Genomic DNA, 15848 nt, shown 5'->3' on the forward strand with positions numbered 1-15848 from the left:
AAAACTTTCTAATTATTTTAAATTTTTTACCAAGGGTTTTAACTTGGATGCATTACTTTAGCAATAGGTAAAAGCCAGTATGTGAATTTGAAGGAAATGTGATACGAAGTCAACCTGCAAATTTGTATATACAATGCATTTTTTGCATTGCAGTAACTTCGTGCTATAAGATACAAGTTTGAGAAACTAAGGTGACGATAATGAACCTTATGTGGATTGTGTAACGTACAAACTAGATACAATACGATAGCTGTGGGAATCTCCGAAACTGTGTGAGAATTCTTTGAAATATGCGCGACCTGTGTTTAGGCACATATCCATATAGCCCGTGAACGAAAAGAAAATCTAAAAATCGAGTTCGTAGGTAGGTGACGGCTGACAGCCGTGACCACAATGAGCTAGTCTTAGGTCGTGGAAAATTTTCCATTCTGAAAAAATCATATTTTTCTGAAAAAATCATATTTTTCAGAAAAATAAATATTTTTCAGAATATTTTTCCAACAAATTTCCTTTAATTTTCTAGATTTGACATTGAGTTCTGTCAAAAGTTCAAGTTAGTGAACGAAAACTACGAAGCCACGAGATAGGTGTTATTTCGCTGTTTCATTCATCATTTTAAATGTCGTTTTTCTCTAAGTGGCTTAGGCTAAGGCTTTAGCTATACAAGTTTATTTTATAATTCTCGCTAAATAAAATTTCAAACTGTCACTTTAACTTGCTAATCCATCGAGCTATGTAGCTCGAAGAATTAGCAAGTTAAAGTGGCAGTGGGAAGGGCACGTAGCTCGTAGAACTATAATGGCGCTGCTGGTGCTGGTGGCGTTCTGTAGACTGTAAAATAGCCTGGATAGCAGTAATATAGCCTGGCCCAAGGGTAGTAATAGCCTCCGCAGCCTCCGTGGCCTCCATACGTCTTACTTAGCAAGTTTTAGAAGTTGAAAAGACGAAAGTCCGGGTTATAGGAATTTATTCAGTACAACAACAATGTTTAATATCTTAAAATGTAAACGGTTCAAAAATAAGAAAGTAGATGTTTTCGCTACCGCGATCGCGCAGAGAGTCACCGTGGTACGAAGCAAAAGAAGATGGAACAATTCAAATTTAAAATTTAAAATACAAGCAAAAGAAAAAATGATACGATACAAGTGGAGAGAGGCGATACAAAAAGGTGGGATGACGGTGTAAGGATGTCACACCGTCACAGAACTAACGGCCGTTGGGGCTGAAAGGTTCTTGAATGGAGACCAGGAAGCGGAAGGCGTTCAGTGGGACGGCACCCTACTTGACGGATGGATGATCTGGTAACCGATGGGCGGCAGGTAACCGATGGATGCACGTCGCGTCCGATCGGCTGGTCTGGAAATCTTTGGGGAAAGCCTATGTTCAGCAGTGGACATCTTCCGGCTGATATGATAATGATAATGATGAAAAGTTCAAGAGATATTTCTAAACGTAAAACATAATATGAGCCTTCGAAATTTTATTCTTCCAATTTTTCAGGAATTTTTCCGAAAAAATGTCCACTATTTGAAGTTTTTCAGAAAAATACCCAACAGTACCAGCGACCCAATTCAGCTTATTTTCTTGAAATCACTAACCATTGTAATTCCTTTGAGACTCCATTGAAATTACATTGCAATTATGATCCTGTGAAAATCTAGTTTCAATTGCACTTGAGTCTCAGCGGAATGTCAGTGATGGCATATTCATACATTCAATTACTAAAGATAGATGTCGCCTTACTAAAACTGCTATAGAAATTACTATGCATACCTTAATTTTCATCTCGTTTTACGCATATTTCAATTTAGTCTTTAAATTCAATAATTACATATCGACGCTGGAAAGGTAACTGTAACGTGCATTTGGAAAATATTACAAGAAAGCAATTTAAAGTAATGTTTAAGAAGAAAACAAAACATCATAACTTTAATTTTATTTCTTCAATGGAAGGCTGGATCTTTCTAGTTTTCCAGTAACAAATAAAATTTAAGTTTTTCTAATAATATGTAATATTTTCCAAATGCATGTTACACATTTTACCTTTCTGGCGTCGATATAATATTAACACACCATCGGTGTGCCTTCGACTCGCCATTGAAGAGCAGAATACAAAAAAAGGCAATAGCAGTTGAATAGTAAGCACGATGGCTAGCCACTGACAATCACAACTATTAACTTTTAACAAAATACCAAACGTTCAAATGCAATTCCATTCACACCGTATCGACACACTGAGATGATTTAAAATCAGCAGATTTCGGACCCTGTAAAAGGCACAAAACGCTGGTTTGTTTGCAAAAACGTATAAAAGCGATGTAGATCCAAAAACATAGTATCATCTGAAAGTCATTTCTCATCGGCGTCTGAATCAATATTCTGGTTCGACAGCGGGGTCGGAAAAATAAAAGTATCAAGAACTACGACTTCTACTTTTATAGCTACCCTTCGGAATTAAAACTTTAGGATCGTAGAGTCCATTTCTTTCTAAAAAATGAAACGAACTGAACATCCAAGGACCTCGAATTTAGCATAGGTATACAAAGAATATTGAGAATATTTTGGACATCATGCCGCGAGACCCAATGCTGTCCTTTAACTGCCTCTGTGGCTGAACGGTTACCACCCTCGTCACACTGAGGTCCCGGTTTCGATTCCCGGGCCAGGAGAAATATTTGTATAGCCTACATCTATTCTCTTGTGAGTTTGAGTGCAATTTGTGGTAGTCTATGTGTGTGTCCATGGCACCCGCGACTCTGGGTTTCCCTAGTGCGGAGACATGAGTGTGAACGTTATTAAGTGTATCTTAATCCTAGTGTATAAGCTTTGAAAATTTATGTTAGCCCTCTGCACTTTTACATAGAAACTAGTCCCATTTGATTATTTGTTTATATTTCTAATCTTAACTCACGTGTCCTTTATTTACCTTGATATTTATCTAACACTCAACTGTAATTACGCCTTACTCTTGATCTTTATCAGACAGAATTCGTGTGAAGGTCCCTTTATCATTTTGATAATTATATTGACCCAATACATCTTTTGTAATTGCTGAGTATAAATAATGAGTAAAATTTAACGAGTTGGTTAGTTTCACGAGTCAGCACAAAATGTTTAAGTTTCTAGTTGGTTTTCTTTTTGTTGGGTTGGCAGGTAAGAAATTTTATTTTAATAATACAATTTTGTTACAGATTTTTTTTAAATTGCTGTTTTAAAAGTCAGATGTTCGAGAGAATTTTATTAAAGTTTTATGGTCGCTTCCCTCCCTCCCTTCACGATTAAGTCCCGAATAAGGACGGCTTATATATATATATATATATATAAAAAAATATTAGACAAAAGACACCAATCAAATTATCAGTTTTTAACACCGAATTAGCCTTATACAAACTTTATTATAAAAAATCAAACTTGAGTAAAGTGTATGCCTGTTTTTAGATTCTTTGGCAAAGCAGAAACAACAGAAAATAAAAAAATTGTAACAGCTTGACATTGATAAAATCAAAGTTTAATAAATAAAATACTTCTCAGCTAAAGTTTACAAAATTTAAAAAACGCAATGTCAACCTCAACCTGTTCGACAAAATCTATATTAGTAGGTGAATTAAAACAAATTAATGACACAAATGGAGTCGACAAAAATTTTTTTTTTTTCAAATTAGACCCAGAACAAAAAATTAAATAACCGACCAGAGTTCTGAAAAATAAAACGCTGCATTATTTAGAGTTTACAAATGCTCTGCTAAATTTGCTGGTGTGTGTATTTCTGGCTGTAGGATAGTTTCCTTTAAATTGCTCTTAAGTCTAATTAAACGCTTTTTCCAGTGGCCTTCCCCCAACCAGGACTAGAAGAAGTAAGAATAGTGGGTGGCGAAGATATAGACATAAGCGAAGCGCCATATCAAGTGTCACTAATGTACAGAGGACGACACAGTTGCGGTGGTACCATAGTTGCCAATGACTTAATTGTTACTGCTGCGCATTGCTTAATGGGGTACGTATAACTTCAGTAATAAAAAATATTTTATTTTATACAACAAAGTAACTTCAACTTAACATAGATATTACAAAGAGTCCAATAAAACATGAATTTGAAATATAAACCTGTAATATATAGTAGCTATAGAGCTCCTTGTGAAAGAGTTCGTCCAGGAGTTCGTCCTATTTCTGCCGACAAGCAGTAATGTCAGCATTATTGCATTCCGATTTTGAAGGGTTAAGGGTGCTGGTGAAATTACAGTCACACAGGATTTGTCATGTATGTCTCTGGGTGATGTGTTACCCTAAGGCAGTGGCAGTGCATCAGGCATTGGACCTGCTATTGACAGGTGTATCATTTAAAACCAGGCGCACGATTTGTTCGTCCTGTCACTAGACATCATAAAATAAATACGAAAAAGCTAATTAAATTTAGATTTAAAATAATTTATCTTTTTATGGAGAGCAATAACATTATTGAGTAGCGAGTGTATAAAGTTTCTAAAACAAATCAACTACCTATTCTTACAAATCTCGTCATTGCTAAAACACAAAATATAGGCGCTTTTATAAAAATATTTTTATTGCTTAAGTGGTTTTATATCCCCTATTATTGGATTGAAAGGGGTCAATAATAGTTCGAGAATATAAAAGTTGAAGTTAACTCAAAGGTGGAAGGGTATTAAACCCGTAACCTTTAACTAGAAGTCTTATGACCAACCATACGGTTTCTATTCAATCGGGTGACAGATTTTAAAATATTTTATGAATACTTCGAATCGACGAATCAATCCGTAGATCTCATTTGTTTGGTAACTAGATAGATTGAAATCAAATAGGCTCAAAATTAATCCTCAACAAAGCTTAATTTAATGTAAAGTGGTTAAGATAATCAGATTGAAACTAGGCTTGGTATCTAAAAATTTTACCACAATATATTGGTTGTGATTTGATAAAATATTTTAGCAAAATCATTTAAACAAACAAACAAATAAGTAATAGTTAGACTGAACTTAATATTACTCTTTACAGCGTCTATGAATGTAATTTGTAGTGATGACAAAATTTTCAATGACATTTGTTACCAAGAAAATGTAATCATTGTATGTAGCTGTACTCAAAATATTTGAAACAGTAGTAGAGCTCCTTGTAAAAGAGTTCGTCCACAGAAGTATCGTCACCTTATCTATTTCTGCCGCCAAGCAGCAATACGAATAATAAACATTACTGCGTCTCGGTTTTGAACGGTAAACGTGCTAGTGAAATTACAGGCACATGGAACTTGTCAACTTAAGTGTCAGGGTAACGGGCGCAGTGGCAGTGTCTTTCAGATCTTTGTGATTTATAGACAGGCGTATCACTTAACACCAGTCCCGCAATTTCCTCGTCCCATCACTTGGTACAAAAAAAAATTGCAAATTTTCGTTCGTTACAAAACCAATAGGCGTAAGTTTCAATTTTGAAGAAATGAAATGAGATGAAATCTCAAAGGAACTGAAAATAATCTGTCCAATTTGTGAACTACGCCGATTCGTGCTAAATAAGACGATTTATGGTAACTGAAATTTTGAAAATAATTATGCTACCAGATTCAATAAACAGTTGTGATATTGCATCACTAGTAAGTCGCTAAATAAATGAATGAGACTTTAATGCATGATCGTGATGTATACCAGAAGCTACCGGTGGTCCGTACCAGTTATCGGAGTTGGCTGATGATGATTATCATGACGAGTAACATATCATTTTCATAATTTCAGATCAAACCCCTTAGATTACCAAATCAGAGTAGGTTCTTCGTTCAACGACAATGGTGGGGAAATTCATTCAGTTCGAGAATTCATCAGACATCCAGGTTTCAACTATATGGGAATGGACAACGATGTAGCTATTTTATATTTAATAGCACCAATGAAGTTTAGTAAGGAAGTAGCTCCTATTGATATGATGGAGAAACATGAAGAAATCAAAGATGGTGAACACACTATTATTACCGGATGGGGAAATACGAGGGTGAGTTGATTTTATCACACTGGTATAAGTATGTTAATATTAGAGTTGTCATTCGAATTTTAGCGTAAAAATTGCAATAGAAGTAGTCTACTTTATTTTACATGCGCTGATATTATTGTTAGACGGGTCTCAGTAGTGCGCCTTGTAGGATGCCTTTGCTGGAAATGAGCACAGTCTTTCAAATTGCAATTGACTTATGGTTTTATATAAGCCATGTTCTAATACAGGACTTGTCCGACACCATTCAATAGTGAGAAACTGGCTTCATTGCGATCTAAAAGATAATTACTCTATTAATTTATATCTTTGTTTTGTTCTTTATTAAGCCAATACACAAATGCGCCATTAAAGTCGGAACAAAGAAGAGAGAAGATTAGAGTTGCCCACTTAAAGTTACAAAATTTATTTATAATAAACTACTAATGTTGCCAACAATCACAGAACAAATATAATTGAATCATTTATTTCATGTTATTATTGTCACAGTTAAGTGTACAATTTAAAATACAATGAATAATACGATCGTCACTAGTGTGAACAATAATAATCAACATAAAACAAAATAGTGTATTTTTTACCAACTTAATTCTGTGACGGGTTACCTAATAAAAGGAGTTTGAGTCGGGCATAAACATTTTCTTATTTATAACATCTATCATATAATTTGCAGGAAGGAGGCGGTATTCCACAAATACTACAAAAAGTCTTAGTACCCAAAATAAGCGAAGAGGTTTGCAGAGATGCTTACGAACCTTCCTACAGCATCACACCTAATATGCTTTGTGCTGGCGAAGTATCTGGAGGAAAGGATGCTTGTCAGGTACACCTTGAGATACAGCTTGCCACTCGTTTCAAAATAATTATACTATTTCCACCTCTCCACCAAAAGTGTAACCACAGTATAATAAGACAAGTAGTACAACTCCCGCCTGTTTACCGCGTCAATGCCCTACCCTCGCAGTGTAGGGTTATCGCAGGTAGTAAAAATAATTTTAAAAAAATTCAAGTCTTCGTCACATTATTCACGTGCTATATTGAAATAACAATTGTTAAATGCAGTACTAGCGTATTGTTATTATTATACCAGCATCGCGTATCGTGTCATGTCTATGGGAGCATAAATTACGAAATAGACATATGGGATTTGTCAACTTGTCTCAGAGTGACGGGTGCAGTAGCTGTTCTCCTCAGAAAGCTCTAATTGACATGAGAACAGCTACGGGCAGGCTTATCAGCAGGCGTAAGACTTGTCGTCTCGTCACTTAGTATCATCAAACAAAAATAGAAATGAAATGCTGAACAATTCTCAGGCCGATCTTATTTAAACAAACTCAGCAATAAAGACGTCTACCATTTGATGTCATTTTTTAAATAGTAAGCGAATGGTCCAATTCAATAATGAATGACGCGTTTTTATTAGACTGAGATAAGTAAGTTAATATTATAACTCTAATATTATATTCGAATTCTAGCATTCTGAATTGAGTAGGCGAGATGTTGTTACAATATTTAAGCTACGTTCCGGACATTATCCGTCGAACTGGTTTGGATATCTTATGAAAAAAGTGAATTCACCAAATTGTGAAGCTAGTAATAAAATTGAAGACGTCCAACACTTGTTGGCGGAATGTACCAAGAACGAAAGCCAAGGACAACTACTGATGTTTCTGTTACAATTGAACCGCTCCATCGTCAACTTCTTCGAAGGGATTCTATCTGAACCCTTATCAAAATATACAAAAATGTTGTGTGAAATGGTAAACTGGCCATAGTTGACGTAATACTTCTAATGTAATAATTGATTTGATTTGAGGACTGGCATGTTCTCTAGAACAAGAGTCCTAAAATTAAATGAAGATTAAAAAAAATTCTAGCATTGAAAATGTGTTACGGTAATAGAAGTTATCTACATCATTTTAGATGCGCTGGGTATGATTGTTAGATACAGGTCTCAGTATTGCGCCTTGTGACACGCCTTTGTTGAAAATGAGCACGGGCTTGCAAATGCAATTGACTTAGTGGTTTTACATAAACCATGTTCTAATAAAGGACTTATCCGACACCACTCCGATTCATCAATGAATGGCGAACTCTAGTGCACCGTGAGTTTATGCGAATGTGTGCATCTGTACACATCGTGCGCCATGAACACATACAAGTGGCGTTGCTATGTTTGTATGGAGTAACTCTATGGTGTAACGATAAAGAATAAAAGGATGAGGAAACAGAAATATTTGATTTTGCAAATCTGAATATTAAGTACTAGTCCACTGGCAAAATTCCTTTGACAACGTTACAATGAAATGACTTTTCAACTTATATCTCAGCGTGGTGGACACAGTGGCAGTACCCCTCAGATGTTTGCGATTTAAAGCTCTGAGTCGCACTGCATCTGCTTGGATAGCTTAATATGCTGCCGTCAGTAATTGCTGTCACGGAGATTCGAACCATTAAACTCTTAATCGAGAAGCAACCGAAGCAACTAAGATACTGAGATATTAGTAGCAATAGAGCTCCCCGTGAAAGAGTCAGTTCAGAGAAGTACTGCCACCTTACCTGTTTCTATTACCAAACAGTAAACTGAGCCTTACTGTGTCCCGATTTTGAAAGGTGCTTATGAAATTACAAGCACATAGAACTTGTCAACTTATATGTCAGGGTGACAGCGTAGTTGCATTACCCGTCAGATCTTTGCGATTTAAAGCTCTGAGTGGCACTGCAGCTGCTATGGACAGGCGTGTCACTTACCACCAGACACGACTTGTTCGTCCCGTCACCTGGTATCATAAAAAAGTTCAATACACCTATTAATAATATTAATTGATAAACGTACAAAATTAATAGGCAAATATTTAATGAGTAAATGTTATTACAGTTGTGCAAATGTTTACAAAAATTATACAGTTTTAATTTATGTGCATTAAAACATGTATATTAAAACGGGCGACTGTACCAGTTACCTTAGCTCTTTTACGATCAATCTACGTAATGTGGATGAGAGCTTCTTGAACGCTATCCATTTCATTGCGTCTCAAGATACCTTTACCGTGCTAACACACTTAAGCATCATATCATTAACCCATCTCTCGGTGGGTGGACACTTGTATAGATTGTTTCTTTTAGATATCTATTCAAGGATCTTTGTAGTGCACCAAATGCTTAAAACGTACAAAGGAAAAAAAAACAATTTTAAACAGAAAACAACAAGGAGACTCAGACATATTGATTTAACTAACTTCTAACTCGTGTATTTGAGTCGATTTTTTGCTGGATATGTTTGGAACCGTAGGTCTTAATTATGACATTCCGCGGCTTTTTAACTATATAGTAAACAAAAAGTTCTAGAAACGGTTTATTCAGTTATCCAGATAGTAAGGACCAGCGCAAACCGGCGGACGGGATGGCAGAGAACGTTAAATTTATCAATTTATATTTTATGCTATAACAATTGAAATAAGGTATAAATTTCAATACTCTGAGACCGACGTATTTACGTAGCGGCGTATTTACTCTCTGCGGCATTGGAGAATACGCTAGAGCAGCGGTGACATGCGACGGAATCCACCGACATGCGTCGGAAACTTCCCGTGTGCGTCTGAGTCTGACAGAATGCGCTGAGGACTTTTCGATGGCATAGTCGCAAGTGGAACAGAACAGAAACAATTACGAGCGACCATGAGCATGTTGTTGGATGCCGCGGCATAAGGGATATCCCTCATCAGTGTGCGCTGGTGGGCATAAAATCTAAATGTATTTAGTAGCAGTAAAGGTCCTTGTGAAAGGGTTCGTCCAGGGAAGTACTGCCACCTTACCTATTTCTGCCGCCAAGCAAGTTAGTATTACTGTATTCCGGTCTTGAAGGGTAAAGGGTGCTCGTGAAATTACAGGCACATGAGACTCGTCAACTTACGCCTCAGGGTAACGGGCACAGTGGCAGTGCTCCCCAGATTTTTGCGATTTAAAGCTCTGAGAGGCATTGCAAGCGTCATGGACAGGCGTGTAGCTTACCATCAGGTGCACGTCTTGTTCATCCCGTCACTTGATATAATAAAAAAACATCCCCCGACGGTTTATGCTGGCTCTTATTCTTCTATTTGATGGTCATTATTTTATTTATATATAGCCGTGGCAGCCTAGTGGTTTGACCTACCGCCTCTCAAGCAGAACCTGTGGGTTCGAATCTGGTCTCGCACCTCTGAGGTTTTCGGAATATTATGTGCAAAATTTAATTTGAAATTTATCATAAACTTTCCGGTTAAGCAAAACACGCACGTCGAAGAACGTTCACAAACCTCGGAAAACGTGTCAAGTTCCCAACCCGCATTGGCCAGCGTAGCGAATTAAGACCTAAACCCTCGCCTGAGAGGAAACCCGTGCCCAGTGGTGGGTTATTTAAACGGGTTGATTATGTTATTTATCAATGTCATATTTCCTTGACAGGGTGACAGCGGCGGCCCTCTCGTTTACAATAATAAACTAGCAGGTGTAGTATCGTGGGGCCTCGGCTGCGCAAGACCGGAATACCCAGGAGTGTACGCCAAAGTGTCTGCTCTTCGTGACTGGATAGATGAGAATATTGCCTTCTTAAAACTTAAACACGTATTAAGAGCATTTTAAAAATGACAAAATATAGATTAAGCGTTTTATTGTTTTGAGATTAACGTTATGTGATGTTCAACTTCGAATAATTTTGAATTGTAACTTTTTGTATTTTTGATATTAAAGCAGTTGTAATTAGATATCTATTCCGTCTTTTTTTCTTTATTTATTTTGTAATCCAGTAGTTATCATGCTCATTCTTTTTAAATTTCAACCAAGTATTTAAGCAAAACAGAAAAGAACAAAGACATGACAGTCAACCGTGACCATGGGATCTGTAAAGGACCAGAAACGTCGGTTTGTTTGAAATAACGAATATACGTAATTTAAATCCGGAAAAATAGTTTCATTTCTAATATTGATCTCGTTTTGGTAACAGCGTTATCAGTGTACATTTGACCATCCTGGGGGCCTAACATAACCTTTCCAAAAACAATCTTATTTCAATGTAAGCTTAAAGTAAGTTTATTATAATATTACTCATATTCGTACCATGACAAACCTGTCAACCAAGCAATGTATTATCGCAAAAGTGATAGAAAGAACGAATGATTTCCCAATATTGTCTATTCCTTACTAAAAATAGGAAAGAGATAACGCTATGTGAACTACATAATGCCATCTCTTTCTTTTTAGATGTTCCGAATTGTCTTATCGTAGTATAATGTTTAAGTATTTAATGTTATTTACATTCAGAAAATTTTAACTGCCAAAAAAAGAAAAGTATGTAATAATGAAATCTATTAAAATTACGTTGTTTTCCGCTTTTTCATGAAGAAAACTAAATAAAACAAGCTGAGTTTTGATTGTCATGTTGTGAATTCGGAATTATAGTCCAGTGTCAACTGTTAGTTTCGCCAAGCAGCATATAGATAGCGCTGTCATAATTTTACGAAATAAACATAATATTGAAGAGTTATATGTAAATAAATAAGTTCAACTTAACTTTTAATCATTACAAATCAATATTAAGACAATAAAACTGAAAATAGTATTGTTTCCATTGCATCCGTGTAACTATTTTAAGATTGCTAAATTTGACATAAGTGCAATATTACTTTAATGTTAAAGTCGCGTCACAGTACGAACTGAGCGAATGAATAGTCACAAAGCTGCCAAAAAAACATCATAGTTTTAACATTATAATAAGCTGACTTTAAGTGCGTTATGGTACGAAAAGTAATAATATTTTAAGAGGCTGTGGTAGGCCCCCTGGTCCGTTCCACGGAACGGCGAGGCATTATAGTAAGCGTGCACGCTGGTCCACTTATCGTATTTAAATCCGTTAAGAGTGGATACTACTCAGCTTGAATTCAAATTTTTCCCGTTCACTGGCTTTATTTCGGAATTGTATTTTTTTACAAACAAATCTAAATCCGTTAAAAAATATATATCGTATTACTATATGTTCTATTTAGTTCATTTGTTATATAAAAAAATCATTGATATACGTAAATTACCTATTGAATACAGCGGTTTTCTTGTAAATTTCGAGGTAAGTCTGTTTTAATTCAAAATTAAAATTTTATGGAATCATGTTATCACACCGTATAAGATATATATTTTTCCAAATTGATTGATTCAACACTTCGCTGTGATGCGGAATCAACCAAAGCCATTTGAGGTTGTATAGACTCATAAGACGTTTTCGATAAAGCGTTTGTACATTGATTTGTTTTCGTATTTCAACGAGCATAATAAAATTATACAAGTAGTATTTTATTCAGTATGTCAAGATTTGCTAATGAAGAGGTTGCGTGTGGTTATAAATATGGAATGGGAAGATATTAACGTCTATTTAGAAAAGTACGCTCGTTTAGGTGTGACTTGTTTAACGAAAGAACCGACTGCACCATGTGACTTATTTTATTAATGTATGATGGTTTTAAATCCATTACTCTGGCAGTGTTTGCATTTCTCTTATTATATTTCGAACGACATTATGACACGATACCGTTCTAGAAGAATCACATTCACAAATTAAACATGAAAGCAAATTTATTAATTAGCATATTATTAGTACGTACAGTACCTATCACCAAAAATATTAAACCACATTAAATTCTTATTATTTAATCCGTAAAAAGTATTTAACCTCAATATTTTTTGTAACTATGATATTGTCGTTACGAACTGACATTAAAAAGAACAGTTGTTATCACAAAAGTGTGCTCGTGCATTCTACAACTCTGAATCAGTAAATTAGAGATACACTACTTTGAAGCTGAAAACATAATGACGTCACATCTGTCATGGCTGATCAGTGCACACATTAAATTTATTTAGACGTCCCGATTTTCGGTTAGATTCTTGTGATAGGTAAGTACTTAAAAAGGTACGCCATTTTCATTTTTCTTCCAAATTGAAACAAATACTATTTTTACTTAATAAAAATGTCAACACTATAAAACGTTGTAAAAACTAGCGAAAGCGCATTAAGTAATTTAGCACAAAAGTTTCGCTTTTCCCGCAAAATAATAAATGCAAGAATAAACATAGCCATTCTTGGACTTCGCCCCAACAGCGCGACGAATTTATAGTCCCTGTTTTAAAAAAGAACGTGGTAAGGACTTGTCGGGCTTGTAAAAATTTAAGATCCCGTGCTAAAAGTGTAAGTAACAGGTTTTGTCTTTCCATTATGTAAATATTGCGCACTTTGTAGTTTAGCTGTTGAGCTATGAGGCAACCTGATGGAATGGTACAATACAGCAACCTCTGTTTATAGGATACTCAACCCCAAAAATGGATAATTTATACAAATAACTTCAATACATTATACTAATGCCATAATATAAGTTTTGAAAGGATCGCTACTGTAGTAAAGTTCTTTTTTACGATATAAAGTGACGGAACGAACGTCGTCGACACCCCTATACATGGCAGTTACAGTGACCTTTAAACCGCAAAGAACTGAGGAGCATTGTCACTGCGCCCGTCACCTTGAAACATTAGTCAACAAGTCCCATGTGCTGTAATTTCACCGGTACCACTCAAAACGGGAATGCAGTAGCTTTCACGAGGAGCTTTACTGCTATTATAGTTTCTCCTAAGTTATTATGACGAACCCTAAACAAACAACGCAAAAGTGCAAAGAAAATGTCTAGAAAAGTTGGAAATGAACGCCGCTTGTTTGTATTCTAAAAAGGCTTTCTTATTAAATTTTGTTCATTTCAAAGGAAGCTGAAAGTGCAGTACATTTTGCAAAAGTGCTATTTACTTATTTTAAATGTTCTGCAATTAAGGCGTTGAAGTGTTCTAAGTTAAACCAGCCTTTCGTTCAGATTCCCTTAGTTTCACGCTTTTGACTGCAATTTTTGTTTTTTTTTTTTTTTTATTAACATCATAATTACCACTATCATGTCAAATGCAAATTTGTTCTACGGCCATAGTTACCCGGCGGCCTCAAAGAATGCTACACAATATTCTCGTGCATCCTGTGGCCTGGGGTTCCACTCCTATGTTGTGGATATTCCAACGTAACGTTTCGCTTCCACATATAGCCGACGACTATGTAGTGGAATTCCCAGTCTGCAGACTTGTTTCCTGAACGGTATAACTCGAGAGATACCTTTTTATTATATCAAGTGACAGGACGGACAAGTCGTGAGCCTGATGGTAAGCTACACGCCTGTCCATAACAGTGGCAGTGCCACTCATTTAAATTGCAAAGATGTCAGGGGCACTGCTACTGCGCCCATCGCCCTGAGACGTACAAGACAAGTCTCATGTAATTTCACCAGCACCATTACCCTTCAAAACTGGAATACAGTAATGCTGACATGACTGCTAGGCGGCAGAAATAGGTAAGGTGGCAATTCAAGGCGTGAGTGGATAGGCATTATTCAAATCAAATCAAATCAAATCAAATTTTTTTGTGATACACAGGTTATAAAGTCGTTACAAGAATTAATTTTGAATCACTGTGATCCGCCTTATGGCATACAAAGTTTTCTTAGTTTTAGTAATTCTCATGCAATAATCTGTAATAATATTATAATCATGCAGTCCAATTAATGCAACCTAATACTAATGAAACATAATAACAATAGTAAAATAATCAATAACAAATTTAATAATATGAAATGTAAATTTTATAAGAAATCTTCAATATTATAGAATGTCCTATCATTTAGGTAATTAAATAATATTTTTTTAAATTCTGCACAATCGTTGCAATTCCTAATTTCAAGTGAAAGTTTGTTATATACCTTCGTAGCCATTACTATTACACTCTTTTCAAGTAGAGCAGTTTTACATGATCTACTTTTCAGTTGATGAGAACGGCGGGCTCGTGTGACGAATTCAAATAAATGAAGATGACGCTTTACGAAAAGTGAAATTTCAAATATACATATAAGCATGGTAGAGTCAATACTTTCAAATTTTTAAAATGTGGTTGACAGCTATCTGTTTTTTTTCAAGCCGCATATAGCCCGAATACATCTCTTTTGGGCTTTGAATATGCGTTCAATGTGCGGTGCATTTTCCCAAAAAATGATTCCATATCTAAGGTTGGTTGCTACATAACCATGGTAGGCGGTCACTAGAGCGTTTAAATTTACTATTTTCGATAGCCTAAACAATGCATAAGAAAACTTTAGTATCTTACCACATACATATTCTAGGTATGTTTGCCATTTTAGATTATTATCTATATATAAACCTAACAACTTTACTGTCATTGTTTCACCGACCTCCTTGCTTTCATAGACCACTCTAGTTTGCATAGGTTTTTTTGTATCTTTGTTTAAAGTTCATAACTTTAGTATTGTCAAGATTTATAACTAGATCATTATTTAGGTGTGCATTCTACATCGTCGACATCAGCGTGAGAAAAGAGATATTCAAAGAGTTTAAAATCACGCAGATCACGAGTATTACAAGAAAAATCAAAAGACTTAAGTTAAGACGAATAAAAAAAAGTCCAATCCAGAGACTGAAAGATGTGATAGGTCAGATTAAGACCGAAAGTGGAAAGCAAAACAAAAGAAAATCTTCGAGGATTTATCATTGTACTTATCACGGGTGCCACTAGAAAAATCAAATAACTTAAACGGCTCCAATTTGGACAAGATGATAAAAATACAAGAAACATAAAAAAAGAATCAAATTAGCTTAGAAACTTATTAATTTTGTAGCCTTCTTCGAAATTAGCTTAGTGCAGAAAATGCATTAAGATGCAATCTTTGTAAGACGCCATTTAAATACTAAACAATCTGAAATTATTTATCGTCACTTGAACCCGAGTGGGTTATAAA

General features: G+C 35.5%; 1 protein-coding gene across 1 annotated transcript; it reads left to right on the forward strand.

Annotated features, from left to right (window-relative positions):
- Positions 1-798: 798 nt before the first annotated feature.
- On the forward strand, positions 799-10717 carry LOC113227369 (vitellin-degrading protease-like). The gene is made up of 5 exons (XM_026460264.1): positions 799-826; positions 3826-3994; positions 5739-5991; positions 6662-6811; positions 10432-10717. Exons 1-5 carry the CDS (start codon positions 799-801, stop codon positions 10606-10608), a joined length of 777 nt encoding a protein of 258 aa, XP_026316049.1. The 3' UTR covers positions 10609-10717.
- Positions 10718-15848: the final 5131 nt, after the last annotated feature.

Source organism: Hyposmocoma kahamanoa, unplaced genomic scaffold (genome assembly GCF_003589595.1).
Source record: "Hyposmocoma kahamanoa isolate Upper Pololo Valley unplaced genomic scaffold, ASM358959v1 210, whole genome shotgun sequence".
NCBI classification, from domain to species: Eukaryota; Metazoa; Arthropoda; class Insecta; order Lepidoptera; family Cosmopterigidae; genus Hyposmocoma; species Hyposmocoma kahamanoa.

Coding starts and splice junctions, on each gene's coding strand:
- LOC113227369 (XM_026460264.1), top strand. CDS start 799: ATGGCGCTGCTGGTGCTGGTGGCGTTCT. Junction 3,995..5,738: donor GCTGCGCATTGCTTAATGGG/GTACGTATAACT, acceptor TCATAATTTCAG/ATCAAACCCCTTAGATTACC. Junction 6,812..10,431: donor GAGGAAAGGATGCTTGTCAG/GTACACCTTGAG, acceptor TTTCCTTGACAG/GGTGACAGCGGCGGCCCTCT.